General features: G+C 36.5%; 1 protein-coding gene across 3 annotated transcripts in view; it reads right to left on the bottom strand.

Moving 5' to 3' along the window:
* Positions 1 to 17,911, bottom strand: part of LOC308407117 (uncharacterized protein) — a 39,439-nt gene that overhangs the window by 6,428 nt on the left and 15,100 nt on the right. The window contains exons 3-24 of one of the 3 annotated variants that reach the window (XM_080898568.1): positions 16,189 to 16,250; positions 15,440 to 15,703; positions 15,132 to 15,319; positions 14,640 to 14,839; positions 14,262 to 14,396; positions 13,416 to 13,514; positions 13,256 to 13,317; positions 11,745 to 12,405; positions 10,173 to 10,322; positions 9,463 to 9,591; positions 8,782 to 8,820; positions 8,259 to 8,387; positions 8,048 to 8,174; positions 7,125 to 7,295; positions 7,013 to 7,047; positions 2,773 to 2,928; positions 2,542 to 2,676; positions 2,081 to 2,119; positions 1,843 to 1,983; positions 1,023 to 1,111; positions 886 to 909; positions 72 to 204 (exon numbers count right to left, since the gene is read on the bottom strand). In XM_080898568.1, the coding sequence (XP_080754694.1) occupies positions 72 to 204; positions 886 to 909; positions 1,023 to 1,111; positions 1,843 to 1,983; positions 2,081 to 2,119; positions 2,542 to 2,676; positions 2,773 to 2,928; positions 7,013 to 7,047; positions 7,125 to 7,295; positions 8,048 to 8,174; positions 8,259 to 8,387; positions 8,782 to 8,820; positions 9,463 to 9,591; positions 10,173 to 10,322; positions 11,745 to 12,405; positions 13,256 to 13,317; positions 13,416 to 13,514; positions 14,262 to 14,396; positions 14,640 to 14,839; positions 15,132 to 15,319; positions 15,440 to 15,703; positions 16,189 to 16,250 (3,168 nt within the window). The remainder of the gene's footprint in view (positions 1 to 71; positions 205 to 885; positions 910 to 1,022; positions 1,112 to 1,842; positions 1,984 to 2,080; positions 2,120 to 2,541; positions 2,677 to 2,772; positions 2,929 to 7,012; positions 7,048 to 7,124; positions 7,296 to 8,047; positions 8,175 to 8,258; positions 8,388 to 8,781; positions 8,821 to 9,462; positions 9,592 to 10,172; positions 10,323 to 11,744; positions 12,406 to 13,255; positions 13,318 to 13,415; positions 13,515 to 14,261; positions 14,397 to 14,639; positions 14,840 to 15,131; positions 15,320 to 15,439; positions 15,704 to 16,188; positions 16,251 to 17,911) is intronic. The other 2 variants (XM_080898569.1, XM_080898570.1) reach the window with 2 other exon arrangements.

Genomic DNA, 17,911 nt, shown 5'->3' with positions numbered 1-17,911 from the left:
CTTCAACATCCTACATCTTATATTGAAATGCAGTTTTAAAAATAAGAAACTTTGCAAATGTTTGCACTAACTTTATCCTCGCTCTGTGTACTGCTTCCTTGAATAGTTCTTGTGAAATTGTGAAATTCAACAAAGTGAGTGTCCAGGTCAGGGTTGGGTGTGTTCTCACTGAAGTCTTGTAGACACTCTTTGAGGCTCTTCAAACTGAAATTAAAATGAAATTAAAAAAAAAAGAAAAAAATTATAGTAAAAGCTGTTTAGTTCTCAAAGAATGACTGACTATAAGATGAATTAGTGAAGCAAGAAATGCAACATCCAAGTTCTCAGCTAGTATTCCTGAACAAATAAGAGGTGCGACTTTTTTTTCTCTTTTCATTACTGATTAAATGAATCAGTTAACCTCTCCAAAAGTTGATTCTGTTGATCTGGACATAGCGTTTTCAGAGGTAGTAAAGGTTTCGTCACCCAATCTTATAACACTTTTATACCACTCAGATGAACAGAATCAACTTTTGAAGATTGACATACCTGGATGATTGAGCAGGCATCAAGAAATCATTTAACCTACTTCCAACTGTGCCAAATTATATGAAAAACAAATTTTACTAGACTTTTCTGGTGTAATGTTGTGTTGTAATGCAGTGTAGTTTTTAAAAACATTTGTCCAACCAACAAATAACTAATGGTATTTAGTTATCCACCCACAGTGGCTCAAATGTTCACTGAATACTTGATGATTCATCCTCACGTGCCTCTAACTAAATTTGAGTTGTTTTTTTGAGATGAACCAGTAATCATACTGAATACAATTTATTACTACTGCTGAGATGTTTCGGCTCCCTAAACAAAAAGACTTAAAGAGTAATTACAGGAAACAATACTCACGATTCAATGCGTCCAACTTTGCTCCTGTATAGGAGAAAAAAAGGAATGGGTTAACTCAAGAATAAGTAAAGACAAGCCCAATCTTATAGACTCTTTGAAATACCGTATTTGTATTTATCTTGCCATAACAAACATACCAAATCTTGTTCATAGCTATGTAGTCTCTTGAGAAGATATTCTCCAACACTTTTGTTACACCACTGGATTCAGCCATTTCAATGTATATCTGAGGTAGAAGAAGAGAAAGAACCAAAGGAGGAAAAATTAAAACAAGAATAAAATATATGTCTCTAGCCAAATAGGAAGGTATTACAAACACAGGTTTGCTAAAGTAGGTAGGAACATAACATTTGGCAGACAGTCCCGTATTTTTTAATTCTTTAAGAATTAAAATGGATGAATGAAATTTAAGAGCAGCAAAATTATTTTGCTCATCATGTTTTTTGTTGACACATTGTTCTTCCTCTTGCAGCATTAAAAATCAGAACTTTCAACAATCTTTCATTTTGTGCATGCTGTCACAGCATTATTACGTTGAGAAGAACTGCTGGTCTCTTATGCAGAAAAAACTGACAATTTCCTAAAGGTGCATTTGCAGAGGTGTTCAGTACCACAAAACCCTTTGCACAAATTTTTCCAAACCAAATGGATTCAAATTGGTCTCAATAAGATGCTAATAATCCTTAAGCTTACATACTTTTGCCTATCAAAAATGTGTAACAATTAATTAAAATATGATGAGGTTCTAGGTCACATTTATGCACCCTTATAATGTAGTTCGCATCACAGGTTTCACCAGCTTTACTGATTTACCTTTTTGAAAATTACATTTAGGACTTTCTGAATATTTTACAGCTGGTTTGAACAAAACACAGCAGAAAAAGATCTGCAGACACTGTCAATCGCTGTGCTCTACACTAAAATGTAAAATAAATGCTACTGTTTGAACTATCGTACCCTGTTGGCAAGCGGCAGGAATCTGACAAAAGAAGCAAAGGATGCCACCACATCCATGACCATTGTGACAAGGGACATCAGCATTTCAGTGGTCTCCACACACAGCAGTCGCTCCTCCAGAGAGTCGGAATCTGGAACGTGCTGAAAAACAACCAAGAGTTGTTGTGAAGGATGTGGGAAAAACAAAAAACTGCAGCTTTACATCAAAACAGATTTATTCAGGTGACGAGAGACTTACAGCATTGCTCCATTGCATCATGGTTCTGTACATTGTCTCCTGAGAAAAAATTAAATGACAAATGTTAAAATTTTAAAGAAAAATGTTATCGCGTATTGTTTTTAAATTCATAAATATACAACCAAACTTGTGATCAGAGTAATTTCTAAAGGGTGAAGAATAAATGTAAGATTTTGTTTCATAATTAAACCTTATTTAATGCCGATTCGTGCATTATGCATTTATTGACAATTACTGACACTTATCGACGGATTATTAAAGTTCAGTCTCTGACAAAAAAACAAAAACAAAAACTTTAATAAAAAAATAAAACAAAAAAATAAATATCTTGGTATTAAAATGTGACAAAGTATCATTTCAGTAGGATCAATTATAGTATCCAAAATTCCAAAATGTGGGTTTGCTTGGGAAAAGCAAGATGGTATCGTGTTGATCAGTTAAGCTTTCTCCAGTTTCCATACCTGACTGGTCCCAGAATGCATGTCCTGTAACACAAAATGGATGTCGAGCACCCGGCCTCCAACAGAAATTGGATTTTTAATGTGATCTTGGACAAAATCACAGCACGCATTCCAGTCACTGAAAAACACAAAAGCCTGGAGGCAATTCAAGAAGGAAAGATTAAAGACCATGACAAAGTTCTATAAATATGAAATATCTGTTTGTATCAGTCTGCAGCTGCTACTCCTTACCCTCCTCTGCAGAGGTATTACTATCAAGTTGTAGAACAGTACAGTATCCAGGAAATAATGCTGCACCAGCATGGTGACGTCCTCGTACTTGTAGTTTTCTTCTGGCAAACCAGTCAACATGATTGTGGAGAACCTGGAACCTTGAGGCTGAGCTTTCTGCAAGACACAAGATTCAAAATCAAAAGAATCTTGAGGGTTAAAGGAAAATAAGAACTGTAACACCTGTACAATATACTGCCTTTGATGAACGGGTTACATTTCCACCAAGTGTGTGTTTGCACATCAGATATAATTTTGCTACCTTCCTATGCACAGTGGTTGCCAATGGTTAGTTTGGAATATTAAAAGTTACTCGCTCCAAGTTTGGGTCAACTTTAACAATTCAAGACAGTAATTTGCCATGTGAGATAGCGTGCAGGTTCTGTAATATGAGAGCCATAGCCAGCATTAACTAATATAAGCCCTGGTCTCCAGGGGAAAAAAAGTGTATTATCCATATGAGCATTGAAAGGTGTTGGCTGTTGCCACCTTGTCACAAAATAGTACTGTGTCTAAAAAGTCTGTTATTGCTTTAAACGTGAAAAAGATTTTTTTGAGATTTGTTAAGGTTCAATATTGAGGAAGGGTACAAGAGGTGATCGAAGAATAACCACACCGATCCGGCCGGGTGAAGTCAAACGATGATTTTAATGAACACACGTGTGGGAAGACACTCTGTACGCAGACAGCCAGTAGTCCTCGACTTAATCAAAGCATGAACAGATATTTTATAGCATCAGGGTTTGTTTACTGACGCCCCTTCATGCGTCACCGGTACATTTTATACATAGATCAGATCAACATCATCATGACTTTTCACCTAGAAAATCATCTTCTATTTTCATGGCGTGGTACTTTCCGTTCTTATCTTAAAGTGAATTGTTCCTCTTTCTTGTCTAGACAACAAGGACGGTTCCTCTAAATAAATTTAACTAATGTGTGTGTATGTGTTGACCTCACATGCTCTTTGTGTCACCTCTTCACCTACTGTCTGTGTCTCGTCCTCAAATGCTCTTTCTCAATTCACCTGTTGCACTTCTGACCTTTTACCAGACCAGAAGCTCACTGAGACTATGTGTATGTCTTCTACTAAATAAATGTTTTAATCAAGAACCTCTACTTAAACCTTAATATAAAATGACCTGATATAAATGTTTTGTAAGCATGTATTGCGATTCCTTCTATGGCTCCAAGTCACTTGCACAATAGATTGTCCGAACATCGCGCCGAACAAAGCTTCCGACCCCCAATTAATTGACCGAGCTCCAACTCTTTAATAAGCACAGATATGCATTGTGTATGAAATAGTCATAACTGCTTAAGGCCTTCTTAAAGCTATCTGTTACATTGTTAAAGCCTCGTCTTAGCCTGCGGCTCAAAATAACTTCCACTTCTGCATACAACTTCCTGTCAGCCTGCAACTCAGTCTTTCTGAAAGAGACACTGTTTAAACCTCTGAATGCAATATCCATGCTGCAGATTATATTCTTAATGCAATGGTACTGATGACAATTATTTAACAATAGCAGTAAAATAATTTCCCTGCTCCACAGATTGATTGTAGTTTATACTAATGATGGCAACTTTTCTGCAAACACTCGCCTTTGACTAACCAAGTGGTAATGACGCTTTAAAAAGTATCATGTAAACTTTAAACAGAGACCATTCCTTTCAAAGTAAAAGTCCTGCCTTGCAACTGCAACCAACATGTTTCATAGTTTCATTATGACTACTAGTAAGGGTCAAGTGTTTGTATATACTCCACATATACTACAGGCAACTGTGGCAATTCATTACCAACAAAAGAAATCACAAGGAAGTATTTTTTATGTGGCACTTGTGAAATTGAACAAATTATTTTACCGCTACAATATAATCTACAGCATTAGCATTGCCTTAACAATATAACAGATAGCTTTAAGAGGGCCTTCAGATGTTTAAACATACAGGCAACATATTAACCTTTATTCCAGGTGCAGTTATAACTATTTGTGCAAAGTGAGTTAGAGCTATGGAAGGATTGCCTACAAGCTTACAAAACATACATGACTCAAGTTATTCATTATTATCTTTTATTCATTTATATCTTTTTTTAATTAAGCTTTGAATAGTAGCATTTGATTAAAGCATTTATTCAATATATTCCGTATATAGATTCAGTTAGATTGTTATACATATGAGAGTGGCTTCTGTCTGGTAAAAGGTTGTGAGCTTTAGTTGGTGAGGTGAGAGGTGAGACAGAGTGCAATTGAGGTCGACACACACACACACACACACACACACACACACACACACACACACACACACACAGTAGGTAGAATCATATTTAGGTAAGAGTTCAGATATATTTCGCTTGTAACCGCATTTTGTGCCTGCATAAGTGACACTTTGTTGTAGGACGTGCGTCTGATGTTCCAGATATAAGCAAGAGCAAGACGAGCTACAGGAAACACCTGGCGTGGAGACGGAGACAATGTTCTTTTCAAACTGTGTCAAAAGTCATTGACAGAACGTTTGTGGTTTTAACTTATGCATGTGTTGTATCTGCTTAACGCAAGAGGGGGCGTAATAATTAGGGCTGGGTATCGTCACTGATTTCTAGAATCGATTCAATTCCGATTCACAAGGTCCCGAATCGATTCGATCCACGATTCGATTTAATTCGATTGATTCAATTCAATTCAATTCAATTTGAATCTGGGAAATTTTGACAGTCAGAAATATTATAATTCAGATCAGTACATTTACATATTTTTGTATCAAAAAAAAGGAAGCTGACACACGCAAGACTTTATCAAAGGTGTGAGCATCACAGCAGATGCCTTTGTGTCAAAGTACCTGAGGATAAAACACAGAAAAACATGAAGGTGATTTTCCTGGCCTGGGATTTTATAAAAATTTTCTGCAGTACATCAAAAACGAAAGAAAACCATTAATCAACACATGAACATTGCCTCTGGAGTTACAGCGGTTTTATTAGAGACACGGCTAAGCGTTTTGCATAATTTAAAAAAGTTTAAATTTGTTCAGTATTGTACGGCAGAAATTAGGTTTTCTTTTCGGAAGTATATATATTAAAAAAAAAAAAAACGTCGGCCGACAGCGCTGTAAACAACGGTAGACTTGTGCGTAACAAGCAAGCAAATAATGCAGAAAATAGATTTTTAGACGGGAAACTGTTCTTGAAGTACAGAGAGAGAGGGAGAGAGAGCTGTGCATCGTGATCAAAGCAAAACAGTAAAAGTAAGAGTGAATACATGACGATGTTTATGTGAAGCGTAGTTTGGATCTTCTTTTGCTGCTGGTTCAGTCAATATTGTTTGGAGAGACATCAAACTAACAGCTTTAGAATCGGCGCATAAAGGGCGTGAACACAAAGCGCCGACCCGCCGACAGATCAGAATCAGCGAGCTGTCGGCTTTCAGCCCCGACCGTGAGAAAGGCGACATCTAACTGATTCTGAACCGCGGGTTGTGCTGTGTGTTTAAGTCTATGTGCAGAATCCCTGTACCTGCTCTCATTTATTGTCTTAGCTGTTTGGTGGTTGTTGAAATTTTGTGAGATTTCACCAGATTCTGGCATTTCGGGCAAAATAAATTTATATTAAAAAATCGATTCAGGATTTTAATGAATCGATTTTACGTTATCCAAGCCAGAATCGATTTTAATCGATAAATCGATTATAAAAACCCATCCCTAGTAATAATACCCTGATGCTATAAAACAACTGCTTGTGTATTGTTAGGAGGAGATCGACACTGATTGTGTAAGTGTTCATCTCCCCACGTGTGTGTTCATTAAAATCATCGTTTGACCTAACCCTCCTGGACCAGTGTTGTTTTGTATCCCTCCTCAATATTTGAATCCATAACACACTGTATACTTTCCTGTGACTGATTCTACTTAGCAACTGTCTGCAACCTCCAGGAACATTGACCAACCAGTGAGGCAATACACATATTTCCTAGGGACCGATGGATACCAAGGGTTCCCTATCAGTCTTAAAGCCTGTGTGACTGAGGCCTTAGACAGGACAAGCTTCATTAACATCAGGAAGTCAGGAAAGATCAAATTTTTTATGTTGTGTTAATCCATTTAAAAAAAAAAATCAAAAAGAAAAACAAGAGTTTGAGACTTGTTAAAATGTGCACATTTAATATAAAATTAAATCAAAATTGATGATATGAGAAGACAAGCTTACCTCAATGTCATTTAGTCCATTGACAGTCAAAAAATCTAGTAATGAAAAATGAATATAGTCACAGTCACTTACACACTGGATATAAATTATGTGTTTCAACCGTTTCTCTCACCTGGGATGATGAACCAAGGGGAGACGGTAGGGAACACAAAGGGATAAGTGGTCATCGTGACCCAAAATGGTGAAGTGCTGCCCTGTGGAACACCAAAATTTGCTGTTGGGACAACTGCCCCTTCAGTAACATTCTTGGTGTCTGGCAATGCTTTGGATGCCAGTCTGGGTGCTGCACAAGCAAAAATAAAGTGACTGTAAAATTATCTGAAGAATTGCAAAAACATTGGTTCACAATAGCTGTGTTTTAGTTTCCTTTGTGACAATTATGCTGCGATTATTACCATCACTTTATGGCTTTAGTTTGTTGTTGCTGCTGCTAATCAAATGGTTTCTTTTCCCTTAATGCTCATTATATGTAACTTCAAATTCAACTGGCAAGATACCAAAGACCAAACTCCCTCTGTTGCATCTAGAGGGAGATCCAGAGTCAATTTAGGCGACCGTACAAAAAAAAAAGAAAAAGAAAAAAAAAAAAGAAAAGAAAAGATAAAATGCCTTTAAGTATATTATATATTAAATATCTCAGAGTTCTGAAGTTAAAGTTATATTTCTGAATTTGAAAAGAAGTCTTGATTAACCCAATTGTTGTTTTTTTCAGCAGCCCTAATTCTCTTTTGAACTTATCAATGTGTGCACATTTATCATTGCTTTTTACTTTCAATTAGGCTTGGGTTAAAATATAACAAATTAATAATTATGAGCATTACGAATGAAAATACTTGCCCAAATGAATCACAAACACAAAATAACTGATAAAAATTTGTAAAACATTATTTTTAACAGTAAGCTAAATTTTTGCTAAACTTTATTTAACCACATGTTACCTATGTTTATTGTACTGTGCTACCTAAATTTGTTACAACTTTTGTAAAGTGCAACTTATGTGTATTTTTCTTATTGTCATAAAAAACAAATACTTACGTTGTGATGTGCTTTCAATTCGTGGTATTTTCAACCTGTACACCGTGTGGCAAAAGCCCCGTCTGAGGAGGCTGTACCAAACTCCGAGTCGATCAGCATCATAAATTGAATTAAATTCGACAAACACCTGGATAACACATAAAAATATTGGAGATAAGATGCACAGAATTCGCCTAAACATGAATGTCTAGGTAAGTGTGTGTGTGTATACCTTGTTGAGCAAAGGCAGATAGTTTTTCACAGAATCAATCTTTTTCAAAGCTTTTCTGAGATCCTTGGCTTCCCTTTGTGAGATGTTCTTGATGTAGATTATTGCTGATCCATCATCAGTCATCTCCTGCTTCGAGAAAAGGTACATTTTCAAACTAACCAGAGACACACATACATCAGTACTACTTCTCTCCAACTAAACACGACTGCTGATGGTTTCCAAAGGTTTTAGCACAAATAAAATATTTTTACGTTCCCATGATATCGTGATAGAAAGATCAAAAGTATTTCATACATTTCAAAAACTTTTAATGACAAATAAATCAAATGCATGCAAATGCATGTAAACATGTATTTATTTATTTATTTGAAAATTAAACAAATTGTATGAAAAACAAAATTTCTGCCACTTCTAAAACTTTTATCCATGGTTTTATAGATTTAATGTGATAAATTGTAAACCACCAGCAGTAATTTTAATTCACATTTAAAAAAAGAGAGTAATTTAATACTATATTACTTACATAAGGCAATTTTTTCATGATAGATTTATAAAATCCAAACTGAAAGAAACAAAGGTAGATGGTGGCAATGGTAAATATCCAGCTAATGTAAAAAAACGAACAAACTTCAGATTCAGTGCATTGAAAATACAATTTTTTTAATTTATTTTGTTTTATTTCACAATTTTAAATTGTGAAATAAAACATATTACTGACATTACTTTCTATACTACTTTCTGATTGTAATATATTAATTGAAATCTATATGGCCTAAACAATGTTTTTTGTTTTTTTTGTTTTTTATAAATGAGATGGCTGAGCTATTATCCTACGTTATCAAAGCATGACAAAAATCTTATTCTTAGGTTGATTAGGTGTCTTCTCCTGTTTTTACATTTATATCTTTTTTTAAACCAGATTTTCGGACTCTCAACTTTGCTCAGGCACTACATGAACCCAGACTGAAAAGGTCACACCTAGTTCTACTGATAGACACCATACATTTGTTAATGAAATTTGATTCTGCTCAATGCTTTGAAAAACAGATATAAAATTACTTTCAGTCTAACTTCCTTTAAATAAGAACCATAGAACCAAACCATGGGATGAAGGTCACGGATAATTTATATAAATGCTTTGTTTTAAAATTACATTTTTTAAATGTTGCAATAATAATCAGCAGTATTTTACACTTCTGCTTACTGGATTCATTGGAAGGGCGTAGCTCAAGGGCTTCAAATGAAGTGCAGACTTATTGAGAACAAAGCTGATCTTCTTTGTGGCTCTGATGATGTTTTGCATGTCTTGCACAGTAGGCATGAGCACAAAGGCCTAAAAAGAAAATTTAGAAAACACATTAATTAGTATTCTAATCAGCTACAAGCTCTGATAAAGGAACAAGGAGAGATACAGCCAAAAGAAGTGAAAGTAAAAAAGAAAGTTTCCCAAGTCCTATGAAAAACTAAGTAAACCCTTGGTGCTTTTATAGGAATTAAGAGTACAAGTAGCACTCAGGTGCTGCTAAACAAAAGTGTTCGATTAAATCATATCACTAATTGGAAGCATTTCTATAAAGTAAAAGTTTATAAAGATTTTACAGGTAGAAGTAAAGAAAAGAAAAGACGGTATTGCAATGACAGCGCCAATGCCCAAACCTTAATCGGATCGAAATGCTGTGGAGGGACTCTAAGAGAGCTGTGCATAAATGAAATTTCTATGAACAGTATTAAGGTTGTAAATAAGAGTGTGCCAAAATTCTTCCAAAACAATGTGAGAGACTGATAGTCATAGAGAAAGTAACTACTTCAGGTTATTTCTGCTAAATCATAGGGTTTACTTCATATATGAAAGGATTCCTGTGAAAACTTGTCGAATGTCTGTATATGCAGAGCATTAATAAACCTGGTGCCTACCATGCGCATCTGAGGACTAACGTAGATGTTTTCGTCCAAATATTGAAATCCGAATGGGATGAGTAGATTGGCAACCTCCTCTTCTGTGTAGCAGTCAGCATATTCATCATATTTTGGCAGGTAGGTGATTAACAACACTTTATTTGTAAACTGGAAAAAAAGTGATGGTTTGGGTGATTTTAGATTTTTAGATTAAAAAAAGTTGGCATATTAATTTTTTTTTACATTAGTACAAAAATACATAAATCCAGGTCTGTTTAAAAAAAATAATCACTCCCATTTGTAAAAGCTTTACATTACTTGTACACTCTTCATTGTTTACTGTGTTATGTTCTTATGTTGTTTTCCATCTCCGTATTGAGTAAGTAATGAAGGGATATTGTGACGTAATTATATAGACCATAAAGTTGGGGTAGGTGTAATGAGAGTAATGTGTTTGCAGTAATGAGTAGAGGATGGAAACGCTTTTAGGTTTCACGACAGAGGTAACCAGTGCTACAAAAACCATCTGCAAAGATATAATAGTGTCTCAAAGGTCAAAGGAGTGTTACTCCTGGGACCAACTTGGAATTTACCTGCGTAATGTAAGCTACATTGGTACATAAGGTAGATTGTACTGGACAAGACTGTCTATGTCAGTCTGTGAATCTAAATCTATCCCTCTAGAAGACAATGAACCTTTCATAATGCGATTGTTAAGAGGACTATAAAATATTTAAGCATAATACGAATTAAATGACACCTGTTTTCATTTAATTGGAACACAGGTGGATAAATTGACTAAAAAAAAAGCTCAGTATTAACGTTATCTATAGTGCAACTGGCATTAATTACAGTGCTTAAGGATTGATGGTGCTGAAACATCCAGTGGCGTCAGCCTTATTGATGTATGACAATGTAGGGGTAATACATTAGACTCTAGACTTCAGCTTTTGATATTAGCAGATTGCCAGATTTTGGATAGAAAACGCCGAATTGGGTGATTGTTTGCTTTCCAATTTCTTAGGTTTTATTACTACTCTGTTAGTAGTTAGCAAATGTTTGAAAACAAGCTGCTATCTGTCATTCAAACTGCACCAATCTGCTACCTATAGGGAAATTGTAAAGAGGTTTTGAGTCAGCACACTCATTGCAGCTGATTTCACCAGGGACCACTCACAAAGTAGTAGTGGAATAAATTTCCCTTGTGAGCATGTTTTATTTATTTATTTATACTACCTGTGCTCAGTGGTTATATCATATCCAATATAGCGGACAACTCTTAGGCTGTCCAAATGATCTCATTTGAGAAACCTGATAACTCTTCTTTCAGAAGCCCATAATACCATGATAAGTCCCATAATAATAGCCCATAATAAGTTGTAAGGTCTTTAAAAACCTGTTGATAACCTGTATATTACTACACTTCACACTATTTAGGGTATTTTCTTTGAGTGTCATCTAAGAATGACGAGAGTGAATGTGATTGAACCAATGTATTAAAGAACGAGATGCAACTCCTAACATATTTGTAAAATGGGAGCACATGTTTGAAACTTAGTGATGAATGTAAGTGCTTTAGAGAAAACTTACATTTGGTCTTAGTGCTTTCCTAAAACCTGAACAAGCTGAAGTGAACTTTGTGTACATTTCATCCAGCTTCTCCCCAACAGTCAGGGAGGTAACAGTGGAGTCTCCTGTATTTCCAGACTTCAGTGGTTCTGTGTCTGTTGCCTCAACATTGGCTTTGGTGAAATCCTCCTGCTGCATCATCTCATTGGATGTTAAACTTGTTGTTGCACCAACCTTGTCTTTGTCGTCAGATACCACTGCAGATTCTTGGGCTGCCGTAATCGAGCCCGTTTCTGCTTCAGAAGCCACCACTGAGCACCAGCTTAGCTGAGAGATGGTTTCTGTGACTTTGTTTGGTTCAGTAACGTTCGTGTTTGTAAATGTTTCCACCTGGCCTGACTCAGTAGGTGCAACCACAGATTCAATAGCACTGGTTTCACATTCACTGGACTCAACTGTTTTTTCAGAGCCACCATTGTGAGGCAGAACTGAACTTCTGAATGGAAGTTTTGAAGCTGCTTCTTTTGCCTCAACCAACTCCACTCGTCTTATTGCAGGCACATTACTGTTTTTTGCTGTTTTCATTTTTTTTGAAGAAAATGAGACCAACAGAGAGGTAATCCTTCCTGTGGAAGTGGATTCAGTGGTTTGAGGTGCAATAATACCAAACTTGGAAGATTCACTGTGAAGGAAACATGTAAATGGAAAAAAAAATGAGACAAAAATAGAGAAATACAAGGAAATGTTTTGAATGATATGGTCAACTCTGTCAGACAGTCCTTCCTTTGTAAGGCTTTATATCCAAACATATGATTTGCGATCAAACATTTCTGGGAATCAGCAAATAAAATAAAGTATACCTGATTTAAATTTGTTTGTTAGGTGTGTATGGACTGCTGATTTCAGATTACTAAGTGGAAGTCCCATTCAGTCCACTTGCTTTTGTGTCTGCTTCACTACTCCGGTGTTTTAAAAAGTAACAATTAAAACCTAAATTTAACTTTGGGGAAGTGTATGAAGTTGCAAGGAGCCACATCTAAAAGTCAGAGTTAACAGTAAAGAAATCCCCAACTATTGGATGGCCCCCCAATGAAAAAAACACAACAGTGGGACGGAAGAACTTCCTTTTAACAAGAAGAAACCTTCAACAGATCCAGGCTCAGTGAAGGGCAGCCATCTGGTGCTGTTAGGGCTGAGGTATGATTTGTAATTTTTAAAGACTGATAACTTTTTGATGGCACCTTCTTATACCTGCAGAGTTTATGCTAAACAAACTGTGATCTAAGTTAATAATACTGATTCCTTCCTGTGATTAAAATAAACTTTAAGCACTTTTGGACTAAATATTGATTGTAATAAGGTACAAGTTAAAAAGGAGGTACAGCAACTACAGCAAATTCTAATTATATTGAATCAAACAAATTAATTTTTCCCCTCTCACAGAGGACACAAAATGCCACTGGTATAGATGAATATTTATAATTATTGGGGGGGGGGGGGGGGGGGGGGAGTACATGTGAGGCATGTCTTACTGCTGAGGGCGCTTCTTTTGCTCTGTTGTACAAGTTAGAAGAGGTCTCTTAGAAACAGCATCCTTTTAAAAAAAAAAGAAGATTTATTTTGGATTACTCTGATTACTGATTGTGCATACTCTCAAATTAAAGACAAATAAAGATAGAAGAGGTTAAATACCTTTCCTTTCACAACAGCGACTTGCACTCCTTTCACACTGAGTTTCTTCATTTTTCTCAATTTTTCAGCATCTTCCTCCTTCTCAAAACACGCGACTGCCTATATATAAACATCCAAGATGATTGCTTACTACAATTATGAACATCAGCTCACAACGTATTCACTAACAAATTCCTAAATTTAAAAGGTCTTTGGAAATCTGCTTTCTTTAGTTAGAATTAGGCATTGTTACGTTTATTCACTTTCTTTCTTAAGTCTCAAGCCTTTAAAAGCCACATCCAGTGAGTTACTGAACTGCTGTTTTAGCCCTGCAACAGTAACTTGCACATGTTGATCCAGAGCAGGAAACGATATTCCAACACAGAAAATTTAACCCTTTATTGATTACCTGTAGAAGTAACTTTACGTTGAATATCAATAACGTTTTGTTTGACACATTCTGAAACAGGTTCAACAACTTCAAGATGGCTCTTAAATTCTGATTGGGATTTATACATGCAAGTCATTAACCAGCTTCATTAAGAATACTGACTGCTCAGCACGACACTCTAGACCAAACAGCAGTTCCTTGTTAATGACGTCAGTGCAAAGATGTTTAGGATAAAGATTTTATGCCAAGTAGCAAAACAAAAGCAAAGTAGAAGGGCACTCCATCATCTCCAATATCAGTATAAAAGCAAATTTATCATTTAGTGGGTTTCTTCCTCTTTCCATGCTCCGCCACTTCCCACGTAATTAAACTTTGATACCTATCACATACTTTGTTATTGCTAATGTGGAAAGATGAAATGGTACACTTTTACAGCAAAAAGACATACACACTCTTTTTACTCTAACTGTGCATACCTGCAGTTTGGCCCTCAACAATAGAACTGACTTGGTTTTTCCAAAAAACCCCACAGCAGCAACCACATCATTGTATGAAATTGAATCATAAACCCCTTCCAGCCTCACCATGGTTGGAGGTAAAGGTTTATCACACTATGAAAACAAAACAAAACAGAAAAAAGACAAAGTTACACCAAATATAGATGTGATCATGACAGGATGAATCCAGCTGTTTTTTAAATATATTATTTGTTGTAGATGAACACATCGGTGTCCAGCCTTTACAAAATCAGCAGCAACTCCTGACACATTGTTACTGATCAAGGCATTGAGCAGTGACTCACATAAACAAAATTACCATATGTTAACTGCCTGTAACCAAACAAACACACCAACCTTAGGTTTTGCAGAGAAAATTGCCCATCTCTTCTGGAAGATAGGTTTAGCTTCGGGGGTCTTGGAAGTCAATTCCCTTCTTGCTGGACGGCAGGATGACAATGAAGGGGCAGCAGTTGATAATGGCTCATCCAGTAAGACAGGAGCCAAATTTTTCACCACCATCTCCAAGTCAGGCTGTTCGGGCAAAGACTGAACATCTGCAGGGACAACGATGGCAGAAAAAACAGCCTTTCACTGTACACTACCAATATGATTAAATACAGAGCTACAAAAGCACTTTATTGAAAACAACACAAGTTATTTATTGTTATTAAGTCAATTTTAAAGAAAACACAAAAAAAAAATATCTGGTTGAGGCTGGTTTCCTCTATCTTTTACAGTATAAACTAGTAATATATTTGTGTTTAGCAAGTGTAAATTAACCACAGAATAACCAACTTGTGCACTTGGTTAACTTATAAAATACAAAATGTTTGCAATTTATCAGACCTGGAGTGTCCTGTAGCTTCATTGTACTTTTCAATTTCTTTGGTTGAGGGGATGACCTCTCCATTGATGGCTGTCTTTTAAGGCCTCTGCTAAGTTTCTCATCTCTTCTTCTCGGATCAGACCATTGCTCATGGCTCCTCAGGTCTGACTGATGACGGTAGGAGTTGGGGTTTTTATAACGTGGTGAGCTGGAAGGACAAATCAAATTCAAAATTTCTAAAAATGACAAAACGGCTGAAAGCGATATTAGCAATATTTCTGACATGTAAAAATGCTGATATTAATGTTTGTCTCCAACTAGTGAGTACCTGTGAGTATGTCTGGAGCTGTGTGGGGATCGTGATCCACTCTTGATTTTCTCTCTTCTACCCTCAGAGCTGTGGTGGTGTTTGTGAGGGCTACGTGAATGAGAAGAATAGCTACTAGGGCTAGCCCTTCTTCCATTTGAGCCATGCCTTTGGCGTGGGCTGTGTGAGCGAGAGCGAGAACTCTCATGTCTGGTTTTCTGATGACAATGCTGGGAAGTTTCAGCAGATGTGGAGGGCATGGGATTGTTTTCTGTGCCTACATCACTAAAGGATATTAATAAAGAAATGAACGGGTAAACAAATAAAAAGGAAATGCTGCAAAGCTTCTGTGATTGGTTTTTGCCTGATGACAAATATTGTTACCTTGACAATGGTACAACACTACCATCCCACTCTGGGTACCAGTGGGATGAAAATAAAATTTAGAAAAGCTATTTCAAACAGCAACGATTAAAAACCAAAAGCAACTACAGGAGGTATCCTAAAGAATGGTTTCTGAAAGAACTGATTAACCCTTAAAGATTATCAACAATGTTTTTGGGTGGCTCATATTCTGTCAAATAAACTGCTTTAGAGGACCTAAGGTATGGAACATATAGCACACCCTAGAAGTAGTAAAATAAAATTACATCAGGAGGTTTCTGTCGAGTCTACCCCACAAGGTCTGGAAAAACTGTGATTCTCACTAATCAATCAAAAAAAAGGACAAAGATCTTTGAAATTTGTAGTTAAAAGGAAGACAGACTGACTGTATCTGGAGGAGTTTGCAGTTTTCAGTATGAATGCTGGTATTCTGGTGTAAGATCCAATCCTAAGACACAGAAAACAAGAAGAAATGTAGTGTTATCAGTTTTAATGCCGCCAGCCTTCAGTTCAGTTACCATCTTAAAACACAAATAAACACAACTGTGGCCTCAAGTCCCTTACGGCTCAGTCATACTAAAATGCAGTAGTAAAAATAGCAGGGGAGAAAAAAAAAACCCACTGCTGGCCATCCAGTGATTGCACCGATTTTAATTTTGTTTTTTTGGTCCAAGTAGTTGGTTTCCCCCATAGGTTGAGTGTGCAATATCCTAAACCTCTGTGTGGCCATCTTTAGTCACAATGTAATTACACAGGTTGCCCAATGGAAGGTAACCAGTTTACAAACAACTACAGTCTATTATGGATTGACTGACCCATGATCACAAATTGCCTGTGACTCATTTCTTTGCAGTAAGGTTGGGAAACTGTTCTAGTTATAGTCCTACATAAAAGCTGTTGCCTATATGACTTGGAGTTAGGGCTGGGCTATATCACACTGTTCACGGTAATACCGGTGTAATGTTGGGCAACGATAAGAAGATGAAATATCGCGATAGAAAAGGGGTGTCAAACTCAAATACAGTGTGGGCCAAAATTCAACACTGGAACAAAGTCGCGGGCTAACGTTAATATTTATTGAAATATATTTATTCCTCTAGATATAAGAATGAATCTTTTCTTATGGACTCAAACACGTTTTGCTGAAAAACTGAATATGGAACAAGCAAAGCTTAATACTAAACAATATATATATTAGCTGTATAATACCAGTAGGCCAGCTCTAATAGTAATTTGGTATGGCTTCGTGGGCCAAATGTAATTAGGCTGCGGGCCAGAGTTTGACACCTATGCGATAGAATATGGGTAAAACGCGCATGTGCAATGCCTTTGTTTACATACGCACATGGCGGCGATGCAGAATGAAAAGAGCGAAAGCGTGCCGGCGACGGAGAATGAGGGCGAAAGCGGATCGTTGAATGAAACAGATGAACCAGAATAGGTTTGTAAAAATGCTGCAACTTCAGTGGTGTGGAACTGGTTTGGCTTTCAACCATTAGATACACAACAAAGCACTATTTTTGGTAGAGCATGCTAGCGGGCCGTCGTTATTACCGTGTTTATTGGGAAATACAGCACACTTAAAATCAATCCTTTGATTTTTCTGAAAATCGACAGTGCCCCTTATAATCCCGTGTGCCTTATGTATGAATTCTGGTTGTGTTTACTGACCTCGAAACAATTTTATGTACACGGTGCTCGAAAATCTGTCAGATGTTTCAGTATGACTTTGCTAAGCTACGAAGCCGCACCGCTTGATGGATTGTCGGAGCATTACGGCTATCGTAGGCAGGAGCCTCGCGGAGTGATACGTACTGTGCTTCAACATAATATTACAGTATTGTGTGTGTATAACTTTTTAAGTTTTGTGGATATTATACATGGTTATGCTGAGGATATGTCGGCCAATTTCCACTGGAAATGCCTTTTGGTTAAACTGTCAGCAAGGAATTTGCATTTGCACTGTAATTTTTTTTAATATAACTTTAATGCACTTAAAAAAGCTGCTTGTGTAAGTGAAAATACATTGATGTTTTCTCTTTTTTTTGCACTAATAAAGTTGTGGGGTTGTAAAGTATTTTGTCTAGTGTCAATTATATCGTCAGTTAT

Source organism: Rhamphochromis sp. 'chilingali' (genome assembly GCF_963969265.1).
Source record: "Rhamphochromis sp. 'chilingali' genome assembly, chromosome: 1".
NCBI classification, from domain to species: domain Eukaryota; kingdom Metazoa; phylum Chordata; class Actinopteri; order Cichliformes; family Cichlidae; genus Rhamphochromis; species Rhamphochromis sp. 'chilingali'.
Note: the sequence above shows the minus strand (reverse complement) of the source record. Positions and strands in the feature narration are given on the sequence as shown.